Source organism: Macrotis lagotis, chromosome 3 (genome assembly GCF_037893015.1).
Source record: "Macrotis lagotis isolate mMagLag1 chromosome 3, bilby.v1.9.chrom.fasta, whole genome shotgun sequence".
NCBI lineage: Eukaryota > Metazoa > Chordata > Mammalia > Peramelemorphia > Peramelidae > Macrotis > Macrotis lagotis.
The window spans coordinates 257099986-257116366 of record NC_133660.1 but is presented as its reverse complement, the minus strand read 5'-3'; the positions used below and the strand labels follow the sequence as shown (position 1 = coordinate 257116366).

The following is a 16381-nucleotide window of genomic DNA, read 5'->3' as shown; positions in this document are numbered from 1 at the left end:
TGAAACATCTCATTGAAAAAACAACTGATATGGAAAACAGACTTAGGAAAGATAATTTAAAAATTATTGGAATACCTGAAAGTCATAATCAGGAAAAGAGCCTTGACATCATTTTCAAAGAATTACTACAGGAAAATTGCCCTGATATTCTAGAAGCAGAGGGCAAAATAGAAATGGAGAGAATCCACCGATCCCCCCGAGAAAGAGATCCCAAAAAAAACAACCCCTAGGAATATTATAGCCAAGTTCCAGAACTCCCAAGTCAAAGAGAAAATATTACAAGCAGCCAGAAGGACACAGTTCAAATACCGTGGAGCTGCAATCAGGATCACACAGGACTTAGCAGCAACTACATTGGAATCTCGTAGGGCTTGGAATATAATATACTGGAAGGCAAAAGAGCTTAGAATGCAGCCCAGAATGAACTACCCAGCAAGGCTGAATGTCCTCTTCCAGGGAAAAAGATGGACTTTCAATGAACCAGGGGAATTTCAAAAGTTCCTTTTGGAATGGCCAGAGCTGAACAGAAGGTTTGATCTTCAGATACAGGACTCAAGTGAAGCATGGAGATTGGAGGAGAGGGGGAAATATGAGGGACTTAATGAGGATGAACTGTATGTATTCCTGCATAGAAAAATGACACTGATAAAACTCATATGAACCTTCTCAGTTAATAGAGCAGGTAGAGGGAGCTTTTATAGTTGAAGCATAGGAGAATGCTGAATTCGAAGATAAAATATGGTGTAAAAATGGAGTCAATAGAAAAAAAAGGGAAAGGTAATGGGAGAAAGAAAAAGGAGAGGGGGAATAGTCCAAGATATTTCACATAATAAGATTTTTTTATTACAATGAGCTATTGCAATGATATGGAAGGGGGGAGGCAAGGGGGAATGAGGGAACCTTTGCTCTCATCAGAGATGGCTAGGAGAGGAAACAGCAAATATACTCAGTGGGGTATAGACAACTGGAGTAAGAAGGAGCGGGGAGCAGGGGGAAGGGATGGGGATGTGAATAAAGGAGGAGAGGATGGACCATGGCGGGAGAGTGGTCAGATATAACACATTTTCTTTCTTACTTCTTGCAAGGGGCTGGGATTGGAAGGCCTGCCCAGGACCACAGAGCCAGGTGGATTCTGGGCCTAATGGGTGGTATGGGGGCTCAGGGCTTCTTGGCCCCAGGACCAAGGATCTGTCTGCTGCACCAGTCAACGACCCTACAGCAGAGTCAGAGTGAAAGGAGAGAGAAAATATAGTACATGGTAGTGGAAAAATAAGAAAGGAGGGAGTTGCGATCAGCAATGGCAGTGTTGGAAAAATATGGAAGCAACTTTTGCAATGGACTTAACCATAAAGAATGTGATCCCCCCGTGACAGAGTTGTTGGTGTTGGAACAAAGACTGAAGTACATTTTTTGTTATTATTATTTGGGGGAGGGTGCAGGGCAAATGGGGTTGGGTGGCCTGCCTGGAGCCACATAGCAGGGTGATCTTTGGGTGTCTGAGGCCAGATTTGGACCCGGGTGCTCCTGGCTCAGGGGCCAATGCTCTGTCTGCCACCCAGCCACCCTTACTATGATTACTATTTTATTTTATTTTGGGTCTTTTTTCCCCCTTTTTTGTTTTTTTGCAGGGCAGTGGGGATCAGATGGCTTGCATATCACACAGCTGGGTGATTGTTGGATCTACGGGGCTGGATGTGGACTCGGGTGCTCGTGGCTCAAGGGCTGGTACTTCGTCCATTGCGCCACCTGGCCATACCTATAATTATTACTATTATTTTTTTTTAATTTTAATTTTTTTCTCTCCCCTTTATCGCCCAAGCAAGTCTATATTCATGGGGGCAGGGGGAAGGGTATTTTGTTTACTCTTAAACAAGAATATTTTATTAATGTAAAACAAAACATTTGTACAAAATGAGAATTAAAAAAATAAAATAAATAAGGATGTAAAGAAACTTTATCAAGTGCTTGATAAAATCTTCCAAATTAAATTAATGTATTTTTATCCTATCAAAGTACAATTAAACATGACTGTTTAATGAAATAGTGGTGATAGGCAAAGTCAGCAAAAATTTTAGAAAATATGGATCCAGAAATAAGAAATGAGAGAAGCCAAAGATTTGTAGACCATATAAAAGCTTCATGCCTATTTTTTAATAAATGCTTACTTTGAAAAAACAATCAATAGACATTGGACATGGTGAACACCAAGTCACATCACAAAATAAATACAAATTCACACAATGTAACTTAAAATGATGTTTGAGAGGAAGGTCATAGTTGTGGAGGGATCTTGAAAGATGGTGCTAGAGCTGCATCTTAAATGAAGGGAGACACTCTATGGGGCAAAGGTTAAAAAAGATGTGAATTCCAGGCATATAGGATGACCAGTGCAAAACCATGAGACAAGGATATGGAGTGTCTTGAGTGAAGAGAGAAAGCTGGTGTGTGGTTTGCAGCAAGTGGATGAGGGAATAATGTCCAATGTGGCAGAAAAGGAAGATTTGGCCCAGATTATATATGTGACTTTAAAAGTTAAATAGAGAAGTTTATATTTTATTCTAGAGTCAAAAAGAAGTCCTTGTAGTTGGCTGAGTAGAGGATTCTCATTGGTAATTCTGTCCTTCAGGAAACTGTCCTTGACAGCTGTGTGTAGGATAGATTGGAGTAGAGTGAGACTTGAGGAAGAGGGCCCAATGAGGAAACTGTTGCAATAATAAAATATTGAAGATTTGATCTAAAGTAGTAGCTACATGAGTACAGAGAATGGATCATATGTGAAAGTTGTAAAGGCAGAACAGCAGAACTTAGCAACTGATTAGACATGGGATGAGGAAGAATGAAGTGTGTTCCAGATAACACTGATATTAAGAATTGAAGCTGCTGCAAAAATGACAAAATCATTTTGACAAAAGTTGGGAAATTTGGATGAGGGGAGAACTTAGGGGGAAGATAATAAGTTCAGTTTTAAACTTTAGAATTTAAAATGTCTTAGGTTTACATAAAAACAACGTAAAGACTAACAGACTGCCTTTTGTGGGGGAGGGAAGTGAGATTGGGGAAAAATTGTGAAATTCTAAATAAATAAATAATTTTGTTTTAAAAAGAAAAAATATATTAGGTTTAAATGTTCTATAGGCATTCAAGAGACTAGGACTATCTATCTAGATATAGATATAGATATGGGAGTCATCTTCATAGCTAGAGCTGATGAGGTTACTATGTGGGGGGGAGGGGGAGAGGAGAGGAGAGGGATACTTGAGGAAAGAACTTTGTGGAATATACACAGAAAGTATACAAGAAATAGATGATGAACCAGCTAAGGAAACTGAGTGATCAGACAAGCAAGTAAAAATAGTATCATAGGACTGAGTAATCAGTAAGTGAGGGTGGTCACATAGATTGAGAAGCTTTAGGAATGAGAAAAGACCATTAGATTTTGCAATTTAGAAATCATTGGGAACTTTGGAGAAAACATTTTCCATTGAGTGTTTATTGCAAAATGTGGAGAAGGAATGAGAAGAGAGGAAGTAGAGGGAGTTGGTAGACAACCTGTTCTATGATTGTGAAAGTGAAAAGTGATGCGGGATGTTTTTTGTTTGTTAGTTTGTTTTTTGTATGGGGATGATTTGAAGGCAGTAGGGAAGGAACCAGTTGATAGGGAAATATTGATGATTCGAAATTGAGGATGCAATGTATGAGGGAAGTCACAAGGGATAGAGTAGTGCTTTTGTAGAAAGAAGGGCTATTGCAAGAAGGGCCACTTCCTTCTGAGAGAGGATCTATCACAAATTATGTCCCTATATAGAGAGCTTGCTGTTTGCTAAAAGCCTAGATTTTTTTCAGACAAACTACTATTTAAATATGCTTTTTCTATCTTATATTTGCAAAATTGAATTTTTGAGTAAAAGTAGGTAGGACTCAATTTATCCCTATTGAATTATTGGATTCAACCTAATGTTCTGTTTGCAAAGATCTTTTTCACTCTCAACTATCATGTAAGGATTTAGTTATTGGCCTCATCTGCTCCTTCCAAGTAATTGATAAAAATATTAAAGACTGAAGGGCCGAGTCCAGATTATTGAGGTGCTCCAATGGAAATATCTTATCAAGTTGACATTGAACTATTAATGAATACTCTTTGAGCCCATCATATAACCAGTTCAGAATCCATCTAATTATATCATCAGCTGGCTTCATTTTTCTCTCCTCCACAAGAATGGTAGGATATTGTAAATTATGATTATTCTTTTCAAGGTTTGACTTTTTTTTCTGTGCTGTTCCTTCTACAAACTGCTACAATGCCAAGGTTCAGTTCTTGGGAGTAGGAGATATTTTTTTAAAATGCATTCATTGGAATTAGTAAATATTCTTTTTGCCTTGTACCAACCTTCTGCCAGTTTTTCAGGCTCATATATCAATCCACAAAGCAATAATTTGCTTTGTGTTAGAATTTTCTTATTTACCTTGCCTTGTCTTTCCACTTATTTTCTTACCCCTCTTCCCTATGTCCCTGAATCTTTTTCTGTGGGTTTTTTTTTTACTATCTAATCTTGTTTCCTTCAATCTTCTCTCCCAGAAAATAGAAGTAAAACCTAGACTGGTTTATGGACTTGGAGATCTTTTCACTTCAAATTTTCATCATTTTTTCCCAAAATTCTTCTCCCCAATCACTTTCTAGCCTTTACTAGTCAAAATCACCTACGCATTTTCCTTTTATTAATCTCAGTTCCTTTCTTTCCTCTTGCTCACAACTCACAACTTACCCCCACAAAAGCCAGAAATATTATGACACAGAGGATCACAGAGAGGTATACCATGAGTTTGTCCCCTGGCAAGAATGAAAGATAACCAATGGAAACTCCTCCCTACTCGACTGGTGTCCTCACAGTCTCAAGAGAAAGTAATAAAGATCTCTCAAATGGTGAATGGTGCAACCTCTGTGGTAAATTTTTGGGAGGACCCAAACAATTGCATAGGATGGGCTAGCATAAATATATTGCGATTAACTTTGTTGGAGGAAAATAGCTTCATCAATGAGGTCACAGGTCCATTTGGGTATTGGGCACTCATATATATATATAACTCCTTCCTGTTATGCCTCTTTGCATAATCATCATTCTGATTCTTAGGTAGCCATATTTCACTGATGAAATGTTTTGTAGCTCACAAATGCTTTCAGTTTTCATAGGTAAAACATCCTCAAAACTTTGAAATATTTTAAAATTAAAAGAAATTAGAAGTACCAAAAATGTTTATTCTGTTAAATATAATGTTTTAAAGTAGGTCTTTGATCTTAAAGATTTAGAGTTTTCCCTTTTTTATGATGATGTTTACGCTTGAATTTTTTATTTAAAGGGACAATATCAAGTTGCTTCAGAAATAAAAGAAAAAGAAATAGAAGGACTGAAGGAAACATTAAAAGGATTACAGGTGGAGTAACTATTAATTTCAGCCTTTTTTCTTGTATTTAACTCTCATTTACTTTCTGACTCCTTCGTCTCAATGACATTGTGGTGGCAAGTGAGGAATGGGGAGGGGAGAAGGTGCTTGACCTCAAAGCTATACTAGCCTCTTTGCACACTTGGGAATTCACTATTCACTGACCTTAGTCTCTGCTCCAAGTGGATGTCATTCATTCAGGCCTCTCTCTCTCTCTCTCTCTCTCTCTCTCTCTCTCTCTCTCTCTCTCTCTCTCTTCCTGCTCTTGTTCCAAGCTGATAGCATTCATAGCACAGTATGTACTGCCAGGCTGCCCTCTGTATCAGAGCAGGCTTTCCTTTCCTTGGTGTATGTAGAGGCTGTACAGAGTTGAGCTCTTTTGTAAGCCCTTCCACAGTGTGGTAGCAGGTGGGGAGGGCATGCTGAGTGAGCCCTTTAAGCATTCATCTCCTCAACTGTTACTTCATCATGCTGTTATCACATTAGGGTTCCTGATGTCTTAGACTACGGAGACAACTGAAATTGTTTTATCTCTTAGACATAATTCCCATTTTGTACTTGTTTGAGTGATTTTAATAATGAAAGAAAATGTTTAGTCCTCCATGGTGTTGGTCGCAAAACCTAGAAGTCTGAAGTATCCTCATATTTCTTAAACATTTCCTCAATATTATATATAACAAAACCTCAAGAAGCCTATATCCTAATGGAGAAAACCTGTTAAATCATAGAAGATAATCGTAGAAGGGAAAGCAGTTTGGGGGTATGGAGTTGGGACTAGAGAAGACCTCTTGAAGAAGTTAGATTAGAGGTGAGTTTTGAAAGAAACAAGGGAAACAAAAAGAAGGGGAGCCATTTCAGGCATGGGAGAGAATTAGTACAAAAACATGGGGGATTAGGTATAAAGCACACCCAACAGTGAGCCAATGAAGTGAGATTAGAGTTTAAGAAGACTAGATTCATTGGACTCCTTTACTTTGTGTTTTGCCTCAATGTGTCTATTCTGTTAAAAAAAAACAAAACTATCTTATTATTCTCTGCTTTCTGTTAATTCTTCCTGAATAACTTTAGCTTTGATGTAGTACAGACTTCTAATCCCTTCTTGAATTTGGGAATTCTGAGCTTAGTGGGCTAATCTGATTGAGAGTCTACACTAAATATATCAAAAGTATAGTGAAGCTCTGGGAGCAGGAGGTGCCAAACGAGGGGTGAACCAGTCTAGGATAGAAGTAGAGCAGGTCAACTCTTCCATGATTATCATAGGTCCTATGAATGTCTCCTGGGTAAGGTAGGGAAAGGAGGAGAAGGAATATGAAGAAAGAGAAGGAGGAGAAGGAGGAGGAGGAGGAGGAGATAACTTTGTGAATATTATACAGATTAATTACTGTCATAATCACAATTCCAAATGACTATCATTTCTAAAAGATTAAAGTCTTTCATAGATAATGGTCAAAATGGCAATCTTACTTTCTTCTTCAATTATACCTTATTTTACTTTTGCATTAGTATGTAGAGAAGTTACTTTGATATCACATATAGCTGGTTGCTATGCTTTGCTATGTTGGGTATGTTAAAAATGTTTAAAAGAGATTTTTGGGGGAACATGGACAAGAATTTTTCTGCAGCTTTAAAAACTAAAGGTGAATGCAGAAAAATTATAAAGATCAAGAATGTTTCAAATGAAGAGATAAGGGAAGACACCCACAATATCCTTTTTATGGAGGTGGGAGTGAGAACATAGCATGTTTTCAGAGTTCTTCATTGAATTCTCAGTTTTGTTTATTTTTACTCTCTTTATTTTCTTCTTTATGTTGACTTTAAAAACATCCTATTATATGGAAGGGGAAGGAGGAAGGATCCTGGGGAAAACTATGATGATGTAGAAAACAAAAGACATTAATACAAATTTATTTTAGAAGAAGAAAGTTCATAGGAAGCTGAACCTGCAAGTATTTGAGATCATCCTAATCAGCTACTTTATAGAGAAGACTACTAAAAGCCAGGAAAGTGAGGTGACTAAGGCTCAGGTCACCTAGCCAGCAGGAAATAGGGCAGGGCCTCAAGGGTGTCATAGAGTCATAAACATTACTCTGCAAGTATTTGGTGAGGAGCTATTGAAGACTTCAGAGCCCAATGGTGATAAATATAAAGAAGTGTTTTAGTGGTGCAGAAACTGAAGTGATAGGTAAGGAGTAGAATCCCAAGGGGATGTATTTAGGTAGGAAATTCAATTATTCAAGTGACTCAAATGTCATATAGCATTACCAATAAATTGAAATTTTGTGGTCTTTGAGCTTAGTTACCTTATACCCAAATTTTATCTAGCCAACCAGTTCTGTTGTAAAAAGAAAAATAATATCCTAACTTTGTATAGTTCTTTTACAGATATCTCATTTGAACTTCACAACAACTTCATGAGCTAAATAGGACAGGTGTGATTTCCCCCATTTTATACAAGAAGATATTGAGATTGAATGACTTGTCCAAGAATGGTGACACAAGAAGGCAGTGACAAAGTTGGAACTTGAACTCAGGTCTTTAGTGTCTCCGTCTAGTGTTCCTTCCATCATTCCGCAATTTCTTGATTCTGAGCTTAACTGATACTTTGCCATTGAAATAAAAATAAAAAAGAAGATCCATAAAATATTGTATGTTTATCTTTTTATAGTTAACGTTTAATTTCCCCAATTAACATGTAAGAACAATTTTAACATTCTTTTTTTTTCAAATTCTCTTCCCCCCATTGAGAAGGAAAACAATTTAACATAGGTCATAATGTGTAGTTTTACAAAATACATTTCCATGTGAAAAAAATGACAGAAAGGCCCAAAATAAAAGAAAGTAAAAGAAGAAGTATCTTTGATCTGTATTCAGTTCTTTCTCTGGAAATGGATAGCACCTTTCATCATAAGTCCTTCAGAATTGTCTTGAACTTTAACATTTTAAGACTTAGAAAAACTGAACTTTTCAGTGGTCATGGAAATAGGATTGGGGTGAGGAGGGAAGGACAACTTAGTTTATTTAAACAAAAGCTTTAAAATATTACTTAGGGTGTATTTTACTTGCAATGTGAGTTGTAGCAATTTCATTGCATTTAGTAATTAAGTTTTTCAATTTAAAAGAGTGAATTTGGAAATCAAGTTGGTATATCTTCTAACTGCTTAAGTTCTCTCAGCCTTAGTTCCTTATAGATAATAGGAATCCGGCTTTGGACAAAATGATCTCCAAAGTTCCTTTAGTGTTCTCTTCTTGCCGAAACCCTAAAATATACTTTGAGAATTTTGAACTTTTATAGTAAGTTATATTTACCAGAAACAAGAATTGACTCTAATAGATGGAATTGTTATTTTTTTATAATTTGAAGACATTTTCTAGAGTTATATTTGTAATCAGAAAAATAGTCATTATTATTATTATAGATGTTTTCAAAAGTTTATTCTAATTTTTATTAAAATTTTAAAAGGTACAATAGGGTTTACTGCCTTAAGAAAATTGAATTTCTTGATTATCATTAAATCTTTTTCTTAAGTGTTGAGTTTCCTCTGAACTGTAGCACTGGTTGATAAAGGGAGCCTGTTGTTAATATTGCTATTTATACTCTTTTCTATTAACATTCCTTTTAAAATAAATTGGTTTCTTTTGCTGTCATTCTCTTTATGTTTAATTACCTGGTTAATGTAGAGAGTATTTTAAAAGCTAAAGAAATTCCTTCACATGGCTGACCTTCTGTGCAAGAGCTCTAAGGATTTGTTTTGCCTTGTTCAACCCATGACATAGTACAGGTGATGTATAGTGTACCTCATGGTCTGCTGAACATGATCCATGGATACCATAGAGCAATAAAAGTTCGAATTTTTCCCAAGTAAGAGAAAACTTAAAGGATCTGTTAAGGATCTGATTTATCTTAGTAGAGCAAAAGAAATTACCAGCAAAACAAAAACCCCTTATATGAGTATCACTTAGATTTTTCTGCATTGTTTTTTTCTCCTTCCCTTTTCTCTCCCTTATCACATGGTCCTTCTAACCCCCTTTCCTTATGCTCTCCCCCTTCTCCCCATAATAGCTCCAAACTAACAATGCACAATCAAAACATTGAAGAAATTATTCATTGATTAATGGAGATAATAGTGAGTTCTCTCCATGAGCATGTAGTGCTCTTAAATACTTGACAAACATTTTCTAATGTATAAGAAGGGAGTGTTACATTGGGTGTGGTGGAATATTGACACCTTCCATTCAAATAATTTTAGAAGTCACTTTGTATGCAAGTTTAAAGACTAACTTTAAAAGTTTGCTTAAAACATTGTACACACTAATAACAACATTGGGTGATGACATGTTCATTTCAGACCCACAATAATCAAAGACAATCCTGAGAGACCTATTATGGAAAATGCCATCCATATCCAGAGAAGAAACTATGGAATTTAAACGCATACCAAAGTTTATTATCTTCATGTTTTAAAAGTTATCTCATGTATTATGTTTTTTCCCAGTTTTGATTTGATTCTTCTTTCACAACATGATTAATTTGCATTTATGTTTAACATAGTTTTACAAATAGATTACTTTCTATCAGGGGAGGGAGGAGGGAGAAAAGGAGGGAGCAAATATAAAACTCAGAACCTTTCAAAAGTGGTTGTTGCAAACTATCTTTTGCATGTAGTTGGAAAAATAAATATTATTTTTTAAAAACTTCATTAGAGGGGCAGCTAGGTGGTGTAGTGGATAAGGCACCAGCCTTGGAGTCAGGAGTACCTGGGTTCAAATCCGGTCTCAGACACTTAATAATTACCTAGCTGTGTGGCCTTGGGCAAGCCACTTAACCCTGTTTGCCTTGCAAAAACCTAAAAACAAAAAACAAAAAAACTTCTTTAGAGTGGTAACCAAATTGCTGATTGTACTACAGGATTTAGGTAAACTGGTCCTGGCTCTGTTAGTGACTTACTGTCACTGATATTTGAGTAACTCATTCATATGAGTGAGTTGGAATACATGATTCTATGGTTCTGAAAGTCAGTTGGGGGTAAAAAAGATAGAATGCCTCAAATATTTATTAATTATGGAACTCATTGACTGTGCCTCATTTTCCTCACCAGTAAAATGTAGGTGACAGTAGTATTGGAGGATTGTTGCAAGGATCAAATGAGATGATATAAATAAAGAGTTTTGGAAACCTTAAAAGTGCTATATAAATGAAAGTCTTTATTTTAATATTAGCAAATTTAAAGTGATCTGAATCAGTAAAAGTAGGACCTAAAATCAACCAATCAATCAATATTTATTAAGTGCCTTCAGTATTATTGAAGAAAAAATACTGTAGTCTACATTTTTGGTAAAGGTTTGCCAGAGATAATTTATTAATTAAACTATTTTAACTTTAGTATTTATGCATAGAGAAGTCTTGATAGAGTTTCTCCATGCCATTAGAATTAGAATAATTTAATAAGTCATCTTTGAAAGGCTTATGCCCCCAAATGCAGATTATATATGGTGTAGGATGTGCTTATGCTCCCAAATGCAGATTATATATGGTGTAGGATGTGCCAGGTCTGTGCCAGGTGCTGGAGTTACAAAAACAAAAATGAAATGGTTTTTGTTCTCAATGAACTGACATTCAGCTGGGAGAGACAATATGACTGTCTATAAGAACAAGTTAATGTCATGTGAAGAGCATTAATAGTTGAGGGGATCAAGAAAGACTTCAAACCTTTGAAACTAAATTTTAAAGGAAACAGTATCAGTGAGGAATGAGTACATTTCAGACATAGGGCACAGCCAGGATAAAAGAATGGAGATTGGAGATGGAATGTCATGTTTGGGGAACTGAAGGACATTCTGACTGGACCAGCAAGTGAGGGAAGGTGAGTGATAAATAACAAGGCTGGAAAGGTGATTTGATTTGGAGTCAGGTGGTGAGGGGCTTTAAAAATGAAGTAAGTAGAATTTTCATTTGACCTGAAATCTAATAGAGAACCTTTGGAGTTTATTGGGTGGGGGAGTCACATAGTCAGATCTATCTCTTTGGAAAAATTACCTTAGCTGAAGTGTGGAGGACAGGTTTGAAGGGAGAGAGAGACTCAAGGCAGGGGGATTGCTCAGGACACCATTTCAATGGCATAGGAGAGAGGTAGACCCTGAACTCATATAGTGACTATATGAGTAGTGAGAAGAGGACAGACACAACAGTGAATCAGAATTGACCTTATTTAGCAACTAATTGGAGATGTGGAATGCAGAGAGAATGAGAAGCTAAGGGTAACTGAGGTTTCAAACCTGGGTTACTGGAAGGATATTGATGCCCTAGGCAGCAGAAGAGAAATCTGGAATAGGGGTAGGTTTTTGACAAATCTACATCCATTTTGAAATGTTCAATAGATTTTTGGTGATGTAGAATAAGAGCCAAAGAAAGAAAATGGTGCTGCTAGAGAGATCTGGTAGTCATCTGCACAGAGATAATTAAAAATTTCCAATGGTGAGTGTAGACAATGATTCAGGGCAGAGCTTTGAGACAGAGAGAGCCACAGAAAAGGGCCTGATATGGATGGGCAAAAAATCGAGAGAAGAGAGGCTAAGTTAGACCCTAGAGAGTGCTGAGCAGCATAAGGACTGAGAAAATACCATCGAATTTGGAAATTAAGAGATAATGAATAATTGTGGGGAGCTAACTGAGGCAGTGGAGAGAGCACCAGGCCTGGAGGCAGGAAGATCTGAGATGAAATCTGGCCTCAGACATCTGTAGTTGGAAGACCCTGGGTGAGTCACTTAGGACAAACATGTCTTAGTTTCCTCCACTGTAAAATGTGGATAATAACTACCTACCCCAGCGGGTTGTAGTGTAAAACACTTAGCACAGAGCTTGGATCAAAGTCTGTTCTCTAAAATACTTGTTCCCTTTGTCCTCAACCTTCTTCCCATTTTGTTTAGAACAGTTTCTATTCAGAACTGAGATGGAAAACCCGAATGAAGAGGGTTGAGAAGTGAGAGCAGGCACAAAGAGCACATCATGTACTTCAGAGTGGTGCCTCCTCTTGAAATCCAATGCCCTCTATTTAAGCAGGAAGAGAAAAGGGCAACTAGGTTTCAGGGGGATTTTCAAATGTGAAAAATTCTGTTTATGGAGAAATAAGAGATTTAAGAATTAGGAAAACAGGCTTGGTACTACAGTATTCATGATGACACTGATCAGATTCTTTTCTTACTTAAGGTTTTTGAATGTTGAAGAATTTTTCCCCTGGGGATAGCTCCCTAAATATATACCAGAAATTAAAGGGAAAAATAGCCTTCACCTTAAATAATTTTTTATTAGACAAGATTAAATGTGAGATCCTTAAACATGCATTTAAGAAGTAGAAAATGAAGAAGACCTGAGTAGATGGCAGCTCCTGCACAAAAGTTGGAAAGTAGCTTATTTGGGCTCCAGTGTGACATGGAAACTAAAATCACTGATGAGAACTTAAAGTGCCTCCCGAAAAAAAAGTAATGTTAGTACTCTTTATTGTACAATACAAGAGGGGTCTTGTTTAGTTTCAGGGCTGCATTTTAATAAAACATCCACAAACCAGGGTGCAACCACAGAATAGTGACTAGTATGAGGGGAGGGACTGGAGTAGTGGTAATGTGGAGCCTGGAGAAAGGAAGACTTATTGGAAATAAGCTATTGGTCTTTGAACATTTGAAGTGCTAACGTTAAGCCTTATTATCCGGAAGGCAGAATGAAGAGCAAGGTATAGAAAGGAGGAAGACATAAATTTGGTCCAAGGGGGAAGGTTTTACAAATTAGAGCAGTACTAAAGTGGTTGTCTTAGAAAGTAGAACTAGAAGGTCCCAAGTAGTTGCTGACTATTTGTCCAACATGTTGCAGAATGGGTTTTGTTCAGTTGCAGGTTACAGAGGTTATCTGAGAACCTTTCCAACTTTGAGATTCTGTAACTCTGTGATCACAACTTTTTCATAAAATGAGTGATATATGTAAAAGAGAAAAAAAATCAGTATTTGAAATTGAATTTTATAAATAATGCAAAAATTGACACCTCCTGAGTTTTGTTCTTATGATGGGGATATGTTTATCACAAGATTGCAAAAATTGTATAGTTGAAAAAAACTTCTACACCCTATACTTCAAAAATTGATGATTTCATAGCTGTGGAAAATTGTAGCCCATCCATACTTTAAGAAAAATACCTTAGAGACTTGCCTTATGTTCATAAGTTGGGGGCTCACAGACACACAGCTGGTAAGTAATTACCAGAAATAGGATATGAACTTAGCTCTTCCTGACTTCAAGGACAGCATTTAGTCCTCTTAAGCCTTACTGCTTTTCAAAATGTCAGTAGTATGCTTGCTGTAATATTTCTATCTATAGGGTGAAATAAATATTTTTTAAAAAACCAAACTTGACTGTAACACCCAAGTGTGTCTGGTATTTTTATAAAGATGTGGATAAAAATAGCTTTTGGTCTTAACTCTCACTTTATATGTTTAAGAGTTATTTTTTCTTAGCTACTTTTTAGTGTGATACAGGATTTAGCATTAATTATTGTCAGTTGAGAAAATAGACTTAAAATTTGGAAGATAATTTGGAAAGGTTGGCTGGTTTGGAAGGTGGATTTTAATGAAACTTGATGAACTGTTAGGCAAAATGTATGTAAAAGAGAAAATGATGGTGTTTAAAGAATAAGAATGAGAATTCACTTGGTGAATTTCCTTTGGATTCAGATCTTGCAGTAGTAAATTAGGGATCAGAGTGGTAGCCTTTCTGGTTTGAATTGCCCTTCCATCCTTTTCTTTTTCCTCTCAATCATCTCTCATCCTATATTTTATTATTATTTCTTCTATCCCATTTAAATACTCTCTGAACACATGTTCCCCATTCTCACAAATTGAGATTTATTATCAGCTTAACTGTCTTGTAGTGTTGTGTAGAGAAATATGCCTCTTCCAGAAGTGCAAAGAAATATTCACATTTTTACTTGAAAATTTACTAACCTAAAACAAAATATTACATGGAAAATGAGTGCCATAGTTTACAAAATACAGTTTTAACATCAGGAGGAAATTATGAAAAGTAACTAATATAAATTTTTTTTTGTTTTTCAAGATTTCAAAATATTCTTTACAGAAGAAAGTAAATGAAATGGTAAGGAAGTTACAACTTTATTCTTTATTTCTAATGTGGAAATAAGGGGCAGCTTGTTATTTTTTCTATTAATGTAAAATTGAGAGTTTAATAGTATTTCAGTAGTTGATACTTATAATTAATATCATTTTTAATGATGAAATTATTTTAAAACATTATTCCCAAAATTATTTTCTAAATTTATTTTGAGATTACTTATCATTCATCTTGTTAAAAATAGATTTTTGAATAGCTATCAAATTATTGATAGAGTTGGTAACATTAAAAAACTACTTAGATTTAATTAATTTATTATTGAGCATATATGCAAATCTAGATTTTAAAAATGTTACAGCCTTTGATTTTTGAAAAGAATCTTCATTTTGAAATAGTGCTTTAGTTAGATATGTGCCAGAATTATACAGTATATTTAAAAATTAATATTTTAGCATAAAATAAGATTTTTGGAGTATTCTTGTTCATTCTCCCCTTATAATTATATATGTAGTATGCCTTCTGAAAACTATATATTTTTTTCCTTCTAGTGTAATACTCCTTTTCCATTTCCAACTGCACAGTGTTTCTTTGCAGAGGCTTATCTTATCCTCGTCTGATTAGAGAATGGGAGGATAGCAAAATTTGTTACTGAGTTAAATTTAGGTTTGGTATTAGGGTAGGGCTGGAAGCATGAGGGGATGATTTCTTATAACATTAAATACAAAGCTGTACAAAGTAACTAGGATGCCTCTTTGGAAACCTATTTTGACTGTATTAGGAAATAAAAGAGAGCCGTATAAAGATTGCTAAGCTTGATTGAATAAAAGCTGTGAAAATTCTGCTGCTGTTCAGCTGGAAAGAATAAAGATAATATTGTCAGACTATTATAAACTATGATTTTAATTAAGAAGCCGAAAAACTAGAGTCCGGTTTAGCTTTAAGTACCATGACATTTGTACTGAAAGTCATCTTCAACGCTACAGTGGTTTTACACAAAATATGGTGAAATTGAATAATATGTCCTTTGACCTGGGAGATAAGGCTACAAGTTAAAGATCAAAGGCAACATAAAATGTGTTTTGTCTTATTTCATTTTTAAATTTTGTTAAACAAATATGTATAATTTAAAGGATGTTGAAACACTAAAAAAAAAAATCTCCTTTGGTTTGTTTCACTTTTAGGTTGTCTTTTGTTATGATTTACAAACTCATAGAAGGGACTTACTAAAATAATAGTTAAGGTTCAATTGTATCATAGTTTTTAAATTGGTAATTGAAAAACAAATGTTAAATGTATATTTTGTAGCCACTCAGAACATTTTAAATTTCTTAAATAATTATTTAAAAAGTTGGAAACTACTTTTTAAATTGTTTTCATCTTAAGTGATTTTTTTTAATCTTTTTTTTAATGAGTATGGTTTTTTTATGTGTCAGGAGCTATCTCTACCCATATATATATTAGCAGCAGTAGCCTGGGGCACTAAGAGGTTAAGTGACTTGTCCAGTGTCACACAGTCTGTGGATGAGGTAGGACTTGAACCCTCTTTTGTCTGTTTGTAATGGCAATCCTAAAATGCTCTACACAATTCACTCCCATTGTTTGATGCTATAGCAAGCCCAGATGACCAAGACATTAACTGGAAATAAGATGTTTACCCATGACCAGTAAATCAACTTTTCAAGGCACTAGTATATTAAAGTATATAATTTGGTGCTCTGAAAGAAGTAATTTTGAAAATAATACCCTGGAGCTTTTCTCCCTGCATTTATCTCCCATGGGTAAGCATTAAACTTCTACTGAAATCTTTCAGGAGCTGCCATTCAACCAAAT

General features: G+C 35.5%; 1 protein-coding gene across 1 annotated transcript in view; it reads left to right on the top strand.

Annotated features, from left to right (window-relative positions):
• Positions 1-16381, top strand: part of CCDC73 (coiled-coil domain containing 73) — a 160954-nt gene that overhangs the window by 68095 nt on the left and 76478 nt on the right. Inside the window, exons 6-7 of the mRNA XM_074230433.1 lie at positions 5356-5430; positions 14537-14575. Of these exons, the coding sequence (XP_074086534.1) occupies positions 5356-5430; positions 14537-14575 (114 nt within the window). The remainder of the gene's footprint in view (positions 1-5355; positions 5431-14536; positions 14576-16381) is intronic.